This window comes from Lepisosteus oculatus, chromosome 3 (genome assembly GCF_040954835.1).
Source record: "Lepisosteus oculatus isolate fLepOcu1 chromosome 3, fLepOcu1.hap2, whole genome shotgun sequence".
NCBI lineage: Eukaryota > Metazoa > Chordata > Actinopteri > Semionotiformes > Lepisosteidae > Lepisosteus > Lepisosteus oculatus.
Genome location: NC_090698.1, coordinates 43,491,475 through 43,503,617, shown reverse-complemented (window position 1 = coordinate 43,503,617; position 12,143 = coordinate 43,491,475). Strand labels below are relative to the sequence as shown.

The following is a 12,143-nucleotide window of genomic DNA, read 5'->3' as shown; positions in this document are numbered from 1 at the left end:
TTTCTTGATAGCTCTGAAGTAAGAGCTAACAAGTTTGTGCTTGCAGATATCACCAGAAGAAAGGTGCAACAACATACAGTATCGCTTTTTTTTTTAAAACCCTCTGATGTCTTTTTTTTTCCTGGTAGCTTTTGTCTGTTTTTATGTTCAGTAAATCATCAGCATAATTCAACAAATATTTGCTCACAAATACCAACTGTTGATGGCAACCGCAGAGAAAAGGCACAGAACATTAAGCAAAGTACTGTACTCCTATAAAATGTTATTAAATGCCATAAAGAAAAGATTTCTAAATGTGATGAATACAAATTAAAGTTCATCTTTAGACAGTTATTCCAGTTATTTCAGCTTTGAAGGTTTTAGAGATGCATACTTAGAGATATTCCATATGGTGAAAAATTACACCACATTTTTATTCTCACAATATCTATTATATAATATCTGCAGGGCATGATACAGAACTGTATGACTGATTTAAAACATTTTACAGTACTTTAAGTATAGCTAATTAAGCTTAAAGGTCCTCTTTACACTACTCTTATGCAACTTCTTGAAGTAAAACCAGTGCAATTTCACTGTTGCTTCATCGGTAATTATAACAAGACAGTCTATTTTTTTTTCCCCACAGACAAAAATAATATCATCAAGAATATTGTTTACATGTGTATTAGTCCAGTTCAGGTGTCAGCTTTGGGAGACCTGCCAGAGAACAATTTCAGCAAAAAAAAACAAACTGAACTGCTTAGCTCAGGCAAATGATATCCCTTGGGGTCTGTGTTTATGCAAATAATTGCTGCTGCTGTAAAACTGTGACACAGAAAGATAATACAGTAAATAAAAAAAACGACAGCTGTCAATCCCTAGACGAAGCAGGCAAGTAACTTGGTTTTCAAAGTGTTTACTATAAAAAGTTTTAAAATAAAGCTCATTTGATCTTTAAATGTATTATTGGTTTTAGGCAAGAAATGTCGAAACAGTATGTATTTAAATATTAATGTGATTATATTATGCTCTGTGCTAATGTGTCTATTACCATAATGAAACGAGTGCATTGCTTTTACTGCTAATTAGACTTCGTGTATAAGCAATGTTAAAACACAACTGATTCAAGAGCAGTCATGTATGTAGAGATCTGTTTACAGAGTGAAGATTACTTCCAGCCAATATCAGTCACCACAGAAAAAAAGGCCTCCAGTTCAACAGGGTAAAGAGGTCAGGGGGTTCTTGCTCATTAAGTTCTTTCTTGCTTTATGGAAGAAGGTAGATCAGAACAAAAAAAGTAAATTAATCAACATTCATACAGAATTAATCCAGTTGACCAATGACTTAAAGAAAAGGCTTCCTTGTGTTGGTACATTCTAGAAATAATTATTTGATCAGCTGACAGCTGCAGTGTCAGAAACCAGTAGGCAAGCACTACATGAAGTGTCGAAAGACATAAGAATGTTTTGAAGGAAATAAGCAAGACTCTGGACTTTTTACTCAAATATTTTGGATGTTTTATGTGTACTGTTGATGGGACATAGTGTGCTTAGCCTTTCATAATTCAACATTTTCTCCCTTTAGTTTTTCTAGTTCAATGAAACAGAAACACACCAGGAAGTCATTGAAAATTGAGATATTTTGAGATAAGTTTCATTTTGATGTATTCAACATAATTACCTGTTTTTGCGCTTAAAGTGCTTTTGTTTAGATTCAGTAGCTAACTACAGTAGTAAACACAGTATAAGATTATAGTATAGTTCCTCATGTTTCTGAGGGATATTCTGATTTTTAATTAACACAAGCTTGCTAAGTCACTTCAATTCACTTCTCTAAACAACTCACTACTCAATTGATTGCCTACTTCAAGCCTTACGATTCCAGGATAGGCTCTGGATTGCTGCCAATCTGCCCAGGACCAAGTAGCTTTCTGATGATGCATGAATAGACACTGGCTTTGCCATTTGACCAGTTATGAAGCAGGTAAAAACATTAACCCATCTATATTACAAACTCTACTGGGCCGATAATTGGAACTGAAGAGCTGTGGTTTAAAAGGTGGAAATGAAGGCTGAACAAAACCATAAACTTCCTAATAAAGACAATCTAAACTAAGAATATTAGACACTAGCACAAACACATTGTCCAATGAAACCCTATAATTTTAATTAGCATCCCCTAAAGTGTTTTAAAGTGTTAGCAATAAACAATAAGAAAATAAGGTTTTGGTCTAGATTCTTCATACTCTAACACATGAATAAAGGCCACAAACTCAATGACAGAGAACTAATCAGTTCTTGGTGTGCTGTTTTATACACTAATGATGAAATTATGACTGCTCCGAAAAATTAATCTTCTTGTTTGACTCAGTTTTGGTGTTGACCATATTTATTATTAATAGTTATCAATAAATTACATTAATTGTCTTATCAATAAGGTTTGATCACAGCTTTTTCAAAGAGAAAATTCAGAAATTTTATTTGCTGTTTCAGAAAAACTAGAATGTCCCAATTTTATCAGACTCATGTCCAACAGAATCATCTGATTCTAAGTACATCAGAACATTTAAATCATTAATATTATAGCCCTTGATTTGAACTGCAGCCTACAGGCACAGATCACCATTAAAAATTGCAATGTTCAGGGTGATTAGAAAGTTAGTTGGCCTATTCAAACAGCTGTATTGTGAACCCTATATACCCTGGAATTTGATCAGGTTACAAATGGGACCCCGACAAAGTACTGTACTTCTATGATACATGACAATACACACATAGTACCAACCCAAGGTGACCAGTATTTATGTAACTGAAATGCTGATTTCTATACATGAAAGTATAGTATACTTTTCTATACTAAAGAAAAGCATACTGTAGTAAAGAGCTAAATGAAGCTATTCTGTCTACTACAGTGTACTACTTGCTCAACAGGGGTCACTTTTCTGAACACATCTGTTCAAAAAGGCCAACTAATTTAATTAGCACACTGTGTGTGAACATTCCTGCATTTTCCATTGCAATTATAAAACATTGTGTTTTAGATTTATATATAGATCATAGATTTAGAAACAAACTAAACATGACAAACTCAAGAAACCTTCATCACAACTGTATGCTATTTCTTTGTTGAAAGCCTTGTTTTGCAGTTTTGATCTTTCATAATATTGAATATTTCAATTCTAATGGTATTATATTACATTTCCATTGTTTTATATCCATTTCATTTCCAAAGCACACTGACAAAATACATTAAGATCCTTTGTCCCAACAATAGTTTAAAGGTAATAACATCAGTGCAAAATTCTGTGCAAACAAACCAAATCATACATTTTCCTAGCTCATCTGGATATAGACAAACGACAACTCATTTGGCAATTCAAGGCACCAAGCTTGTCAACAGCTGTAAAAATAAAAAAGAACAGGAAACTCATGATCCATCCATCCCTCTTACAAACTGCTTCTTCCAATTCAGGCTCACAGGGGAGAAAGAGTCTATCTCAGCAAGCAGCAGAGAGTAGGCAAGGTACACACTGGACAAGAGGCCAGTCTGTCAGAGGGAACACAGACACAAACACACACACACTGGGGCCACTTCTCTCAGAGGACAATTAAGCTACCAGTACGTTTTTGTACTGTGGGAGGAAACTCACATAAACAACACATATACCCCCATGCAAATAGCACCCCAGGTCCAGAACTGAACTCAGGAGCCCAGTGCTGCAAAGCAGCAATGCTAAACACTACACCACCATGCCACCCAAAAAGAAACTCATGGGATTTTCTCCAATTACATTAGAGCATCCTTTTTTTCAATTACAATGTTAGCATTGTGGTGGAACAAAAAATGATTACAGTGACACAGATTTTCAAAGATTTCTGTTCCACAGTAGATTGTACTCTTAACCCTTTTGAACTCCAGAAATAAAAATAAATCCGCATGCTAGGTAACAGACTGATATAGAAAACGAAGGAAAATGTATACAAATATAGTAGTATACTTCAAGCATGGTTGCACTTCACAAATATTGTGATATTGAAGTGGTTAATGTGTGTCACGATTTTACAAAAGTCTGAAGAAGCCAATTGAGATGGAAATAAATTCAGTGTGGGAAGTAAAATAATATTATACTGATCATTAAAAAATAAAGAATACAATTAATTTTTCATTTGAACAATATTTGGGGATTAAAAATTACCCTCATAAAAGATTATATAAAGAGATAGAGAGGGAAATCTGTGTCTCTGTCATGTGTGGTAGAAGTTAATTATGACCACTTATTTTTTTTTAAAACACAACCTGGTAAAAATTTCAACTGATGTTTGAAGTCCAGTCAGTTTATTTCATTATAAAAAAACGCAATTGCTGCTGAGCAAAGCCACCTACTGTAGGTAAGAATTTCTGCTCAACTCTCCTCCCTCCCTGTGTTCTTAGGGGCATGAGACAAAAATTCTCACCATGCTGGGTTTAGCCCTGATTTTCCCTGAAAATATGAAAATATTGTGGTGAAGTTCTAAAGGTGTTACACAAAACATTTAGTATTCCAATTAGTGACCCTCCACAGAAAATACAACTATTTTTTTATATTTATATTAGTCTGGTGTTCATGAGTATGCCTTGTCCAAAAAAGGTGTGACAGCTAAAGTGAAAGAAAATGTATTATAAATAATTATTAGCAAGATAAGAATTGCACTCATTGATTTCCAAAGAAGGGTGTGGCATAGATAAATAGTCCTTTAAATAATCCTTCAATCTATAGTGCAGAAAACTGTCAAAACATTTAAATCTCAAAAGTCACTTCACCCATTCCACATCACCCAGGAATGTTGTTTTTCCTCAAGTTTCTCTTCCAAGCATTTGATCAGGACAGGGTCCACTTTGGGATCAAACTTGTTAGCGAACCAGTGCCCATAATTAAGGAGCCAGCGAAGTTCTGAAGCTCCATAAATGCAGACGCTGCGAATGTGGGTTCCAGTGCAAGGAGGATAAAGGGACCCCTCAAGATAACTCCATTTCACCAGACGCGTCCTACTCATCAAGTCCGTGAAGTCGGGATCCGACCTGGGAATCCCTCCTGGAACCTTAGGAACTCGCGCCAAAGAGGCCCAGAAGTGCTCATCTGGAGAGTAGGTGTCTTCACACCAGGCCAAGAAGTCTTTGACAAGCTGGCTTTGCTCAACGAACTCAACGAAAGCACGCGACAGCACAAAATAGGCACTTCCGGTAAACATTTCAATATTGTGCGGAGGGCTCTCCTTGGCCTGATTGGTTTTTACAGGCAATTTTTGGTATTCATAAGGCACGTCCTGGAGTTCGTGATGGAAGGCGAAGCGCTGCCTCTTGACGTCGCTCGGCCTGCTAGATTCTAGCATGTTGCTTCCATTCAGCTTCTTAAGCTCGGAAACAAGCTCAAAGTTGGATCTGAGTGGAAAGTCTTGGCCGCACAGATTGATGACGTATTTCCATTGCACAGGTGACCTCAGAAGGTCTGACAGACAATTCAGATCGGCTTTAAGCCTAGTGACATGAGCATACTGCACTGATTCCAGTTTAGATGCAATGAATACATTGGGGAAACACTTAGCTAAGTTTTCAATAGCATATATAAATGTTTTGGGAGATTTTTGGTCATAATGAAAGCAATAAACATTGTGAGGCATGTAGATGGCTCGAAGAATTCTCTCGACCATTGCTGCATTTTTGTGCACCACTAAGGAATACGCCAATGGAAAAAGGCGCTCCTCCTCTGAAACTGGTATCTTTTCATATTCTCTTAACGCAATATATCTCCTGCAGTCTGAAGTAAGAGAAGCAATAATTTCATCTCCCACATCAATAATGTTTGTTTTTCTTATTTCCAAAGACTTGCCAATCTCCACTGGTTCCAGTTCATAAATGGAGGTACAGTTAATGTGGTATCTAGGACTCTGGTTGGTGGTTCCAGTAATACCATAGGTCTGGATGAAAAAGCTGTTAGCAGTCGCTTTGAAATATACAAGCTTCAAAAGGCACAAAATCAACAGGGAGAAAGAGAAGAAAAAGCATTTGTACTGTAATTTACGTAGAAAGGCGCATGTTCTCATTCTGTAAAAGGAAAAAAAGAAAAATTAGAGTCAGATAACACTGAATGCTGAATATACTTCAGCGTGGGTAGAATATCATGTTACTTTTCAACCACCCATAACAATGTTCAAGCACAGGCTAGGCGAAGTCAAATACTTACACAATGGGTGGAGAAGATTAACAATCAATGTCTGTTGGACCACCACACAGAATCTGCATGAATTTGTCTCTTGAAATAAGCTTGCTTGAATGCTTTCTTATAGACAGGCACAGGCCACACATACTTCACAATAATTGCTCACTTCATGGAACGTGATTGTAACAGCTCTCAGTGTGTGGAGTAAGTTACAGAGGCAATGTTGTCCCTCTTCTCAAATTTAGATCAGTGTAAAAACTCTGGTTTATCTGTGATTTAGGGACTGTTGTTGGAGCCCATGAGTGCCTGGGATTGAAACTCAACAAAACAGAGAGAGTTGCACTTTCCACATGATGTTTCTTTTTGTTTGGTTTATGTGTAACTGTATAAATATAGAAAAACACAGGAACACAGAATATGAAAGTCAATGCTGTGCTACCTGTGTCACTGAGTGCCTGTGCCACTTGTTTTCTTCACAAACTGGTGTTCTTATTGTCGTGTGATCTTTCTTACATCTCTTTTGCAAAAACAAACCTCTGTCTCAAAGGTCTTAGCAGAAGAAAACTCTTGAAAATACTGAAAATCAGAGCAATGAGCAAATAGGCTAAACGGCCTTCTCAAATAAAAACCTTTCTCTAGTTCTCTTATGCTTAAGTTTTTACAAACAAAGTAAAAATCTGAAAAAAGTATAAAGTAATAATATGGATGCAAACGCATTTTTTTTAAAGTTGGGAAAATTAATTTTTCACCATCACAGGTGACAATAAAAATAGTTAAACACAAATCTTTAATTTCTATTTTAAATACTAAACCTAACAGCAAATATGACTTTCAAAAGAAAAACATAATGCATACCTTACACAGTAAGCACTGTCCTGAGGTAACTTTAGAGTCCATTTAAAAAAGCCAGTCAGAGGATTTCCTGGAAAACAGCAATACAAACATGGCCTGCTTAATAGCCTGTTGACTGACAACACACCCTTTGGATCTGGAAAGAGGCAAATACAGAACATTTTAAAAAGTTTACAAAGCAGTGAACTAAAAATAGTAATAAGGCATATTTGAGTGATTTGTCAGTTTTCATGCTGATTCAGTTACACTCAGAAGGAAACTGCATATTTGCAAATCAGCTTCTGTACCTCCTTTTACATTTGTACAGAAGTAATCTCAAATATTGAACTGAATCTCTCAGACTCCCTGCTTGATCAACACAGTAGGTCCTGTGACCCCTGTTGCCTTACCTAGAGTTCTAGGGAAGAACTAATTCACAAATTCACTGCTAGTTACTGCTGTTGAATGCTGGTGAATCTGGATCTTAGATGGTTATAATAGCTTGTGTGTGTATTATAGAGTTGGTATTATGGGTTTTAGCTGGTACAGAGACAGCAAATCTGAAGGTGAAGCTCTAATCTTTTCCAAATTGTGCTAGTGCACTTCGTACTGATTTGGATTATTGGCATTATCCTTTATTTTTGTCATAATTACCCATCTACCAGCCCTTCTCTCTTGGACTGGGTATTTATATTTAGAAACATAAGACACTGCAAAAGACAAAAAAACAACTAAACTAAATATATATTTTAGATTTTTAACATTTTCACTAGTTCCGATGTATGAAAAACAAACTAACAACATATACAAAATGTAAATACGTCTACTGCAAAGTGGTCATTTTTAAAACCAAGTACTAATTAACATGGCCACAGAGAACTAATTAAATAATAAATGGACAAACATAATACTGGCAATTTCATTAAAGAAAAATAAATCACAGTTTAAAAAAACAACTGACAACAAGGAAACAAATTGTTTTCCCTGAAAAAAAATAAGGATACCAAAACACCAGTCTGTACGAAGACCTCTGGATTTACAGTTGGAAGGTTGTGGGTTTGAATCTTGAGCTGGCCACTACTTTTGCATTCCTGAGCATGATATTTTACTCAGACTGCTCTAGTACAATGCCCTGCTGTATAACTGAGTACAAATAAGTCACTACTGGTAAAAAAATGTCAGCTAAATAGATTAAGAACTATTGCATGGTTACACTTTATATACAACAAAAATGTTGGCTTCCATACTCTAGGTTATATTTATAAACACTAATGATACAATATATGGGAAGGGTTCCTGTAAATCAAAGTCCTTTGTGCTGCGAGGTGTCTTTAATTTATTTACCACTTGACTGTTCTGAGGAAGAGTTTAATTCAGTGACTTTCTCCAGGTTTTCACAATTAATGAGTTAATGAGGCCTAGAAAATCATCAGGACTGAGTCTCTTAAAGACCTGATTTAAAAAATGGGCAGTGTATATTATTAAATGGTTTCTTAGGTCTCCAGTAAAAATCAAAATCTAAATAATATCAGAACTTCATATGCAAACAAGTAAAAGTAGTTAACTACTGTATACAGTATATTATTTTATCTATAATAGAAATCTTTAGAAAATATACTTAACATAGATTCTAATATTGATGGGCAGCACAGTGGTGTAGTGGTTAGCATTGTGGCTTTACAGTGCTGGGGTCCTGGGTTGCTATCTGTTTGGAGTTTGTATGTTCTCCCCATGTTCATGTGGGTTTCCTCCATGTGCAATGGTTTCCTCCTACAGTGCTAAGACATGCTGGTAGGTTAACGGGCTTGTTAGTGGTGTCCTGTTCAGGGCTAGGTTCAGGATAGGCTCTGGCTCTCCTGTAATCACTTTCTTTAATTAGAAGACTGTTTAAATTTGGATTTTTTTTAACTTGGTGAAACTGTAAATATTTTTGGTCCTTGACAGCATCCTCTATTTATTTGTATGAATAAAAGAAAGTTGTGCTTTGTATCATTGTAAAATGTGCACTTTCTACCTTATTTAATGTTTCATTTTCAAATACACACGGTAACACATCCATTTGATATCCACTCTTTCATCAACATTCCTACTTGCTTTTTTTTTGCAGTATAGAGATGGAACCCAGGTGATGTGTGTCCATGAATTGTTATCTAAATATATTTTTTCTTCCTCTCAAGTGTTGTGAACATTTTTTAACATGTGACAATCAAGTTGGTGGAAGAAACTGGTCAGACTAGCATGGTGCTGATATCATCATTTTCAAATTGTTCAAGAACACCATGTCAGCTGGTAATCATATACTGTAGACAGCTTTGTGTTAGAGTTTCTAGCAGGTTAGTTCAATGTCAGCCTCTACATTTTTCTTTATATTACTCTGATATCTGATACAGGTGTGTCTCTACACTGCCCAGATACGATAAACCATATACCATGGCTGCACCATGGCTTACACTTTGATTAACAGGCAGCTGAAACAAATGCAATTTACACTGGCTGGGAAAAGAAAGCTACTAAAAGGGGAAAATGACTCGAGAATTCCACAGAATGTTTTCCTGTATAGCATATCTCTCGTATTTTGAGTCTATGATGAGGAAACAGCCGTACAGGAACTTGTATGGTAAGGATTGGACTTCTGTGTCGTGTAGATAAAAACAAACAACAAGGACACTAATCTGTAATGATGGCTCAATTCAGTGTTATTAATGGAACAACTTTTCAGTTCCAAGAGAAAATCTTAAAAGATAACAATAGGGGTGTGTGCTGTGCCTTTGTAAAACATGGTGGTGCCTGAGACTTTGTTTGTTGATGGAAAGGTGGCAAACCAGAATATACAGCATATACTGTATATTTACTTACCTCCAGAAAACTATTTTGAAAAAAATGTTGTTTTTTTTGCAGTATTGTGGTGATAAACATAGGAATGCAAGCAGGCAGAAGAACAACAGGTTTTAAAGACGATGCAGGGCACTGACTGCTTCTGTGATCTTAATTGAATTGCTGGAGCAAATGCTTGGAGAGACTGAAAACCTCCACAGCCAGAGTAAATGTTCCGTGCTACATGATTTAGAGTGAATGGACAAAAATAAAATATTATGCTGCTTAATCTGTCTGACAGGACTCCAAGCGTATGTGCTACTGAAATTGCTGTAATGGAGGATATGTTCATACAAAAAAAATGCACTAAAATCCCAGCATATCACGTCCTGTATATCTGTTGATATTAAAAGTATATATAATAACATATGCTATACTGTATATAAATGCTTATATATTAATATAATAATCTCTAAACAATACTTAAACAAACTAAATAATCATGTTAAAACTATAACAACAAATACAGACCTCAAATATTGTTTTGTACAATTGAATTATTAAAACTAGACTTTAAGAAGTAAAAAGCCAAAACCCTATTTTATAACGTTTGAATTGGAACACTTCCCTTAAATACTCATCACAAGTATTACAGAAAAGAAAATTCACTCCACAACGTCCCTATACAACTTTTTAGTTACCAACAAACCTAATTTCTCAATTAATGTATCTTTCATAAAGCTTGTTATTATGAATTCAAAGCTACATCCGGATCTCTAAGACGAAGAAACCCGAAGTACAAGATACAGTACAAGAACAAAGACATTAACTTTTTCCTTCGAATCTTATGGCAGAAAAATATTTTATTGTACCAATTAATTATTGCTACTGTAAGAGTATCCTTACATTAATTGAAATGAAACAGACAGTAGTGTTGCAGTTTTATCATTGTAAACATTTACATCATAAAACCTTTTTCATGAACCCTACCGTATCTCACACTACCTAGAATGCGCAGTGTCAAACTTGCCACCAGAGAGGATGTGCTGAATATTTTTAGATAACCGCTAACTTTTCAACCATAAACTCATAAACTGGATTATGTTTTTAAATCTTAATGCTCTCACAGTCCAACATATTTTCTTGCTTTCCGTGTTCAGCTATTCCATTGCATACAACTATACACAACCTTCCTTCCTCATAATATGTGTAACACACACAGCATTGTTCAGCTGATTCAGCGTGACAAAACTTCAATTTCTCAAAACTGTACAAACCTTCGGTGTTCATTATTGATTACAGTTGTAATTGTCTGAGAATCAGGCTTTTGTGCAATGAACTTTTCAAGTGATACGCAAATGAGTAGATACAGTACAACAGAAGGGAAGTACAGTAGCTCGAACATAATCAGTACGAAATGTTTACTCTGATAAATAACGACTCAGACGTGTCTTTGAAAAACAAATGGCGTTCAAAATAATGTACATGATAGTAGTTTACAGTAATTTTAAAAAACTTACTTTCATGATGATTGGTGATCTTCCAGTGCGCCTCACCGTAAAGGGTAACAGCATGAGAGATGCGTTTTCATTTCACCACAGAACTGAGACAGTAGGAGAGAGAGGTGTGGCAAAATTGAGAACTGCAACTTGGCAGCCAGTGCACTGAAACTGGAACCACAGCTGACCAGGCAGAGACACTTAACGGCGTTAATATTAATAAACCAGAAGACATTCAACAGAGTTTCATCTTGCACTTGATTTACACAACACTTCTGATATCATATACTTAGTTTTAACTTAAACAGTAGCGCGATGTTCGCTATACCATTTACTAGCAAACCCGTTGAAAACTGCCATCCAATTTGGGTTGAGCAAACTATACCGTATTTGAATGCAAATATGTCAGTGGATCCTCAAGCAAAGGCTTGAAATATTCACATTGTTTCAACTGGGTCTTTTGTATTTGTAAGTTTAATGTTTTCTTTTCAAGCAATTCAACATTTTAGTCGTCACTTTCAGGCACTTTGTTTTTATTTTGTGTAATCCTGCTACTTGTTACTTAAAGAGTCTTTTATCTGCAGCAATTGTTTAATAAAGCACAAGGCGTGTATGAAGAGACAATATTAGTATTAGCAGTAAGACCTTACTTACCTAATAAGACAGTGGGTCAGAGAAAAGGACTCCTGAATCACTGGAGGTTGTTGGTAAAGGAATTACCTCTTATATCTGTTTGAGACTCTAGATGTGGGAATATCTTGGACAACAATTGCCTATTAGATTGGTCAGAGTGATTCAATTAATATTTCAGGACATCTCAT

The 12,143-nt window shown here is 35.7% G+C and overlaps 1 protein-coding gene across 3 annotated transcripts; it reads right to left on the bottom strand.

The window, feature by feature from the left end:
- Positions 1-389: 389 nt before the first annotated feature.
- gcnt4a (glucosaminyl (N-acetyl) transferase 4a) lies at positions 390-12,071 on the bottom strand. 3 transcript variants are annotated; one of them, XM_015365320.2, is made up of 4 exons: positions 11,977-12,071; positions 11,344-11,426; positions 7,034-7,166; positions 390-6,063 (listed from the first exon to the last, which is right to left on the bottom strand). In XM_015365320.2, the coding sequence occupies exon 4, from the start codon at positions 6,060-6,062 to the stop codon at positions 4,779-4,781; it is 1,284 nt and encodes a 427-aa protein (XP_015220806.2). In that variant the 5' UTR covers position 6,063; positions 7,034-7,166; positions 11,344-11,426; positions 11,977-12,071; the 3' UTR covers positions 390-4,778. The 3 variants fall into 3 exon arrangements, with proteins under 3 accessions (XP_015220806.2, XP_015220794.2, XP_015220799.2); XM_015365308.2 differs by having other exon boundaries at positions 7,034-7,100; XM_015365313.2 differs by having other exon boundaries at positions 7,039-7,100.
- Between the last annotated feature and the right edge of the window lie 72 nt (positions 12,072-12,143).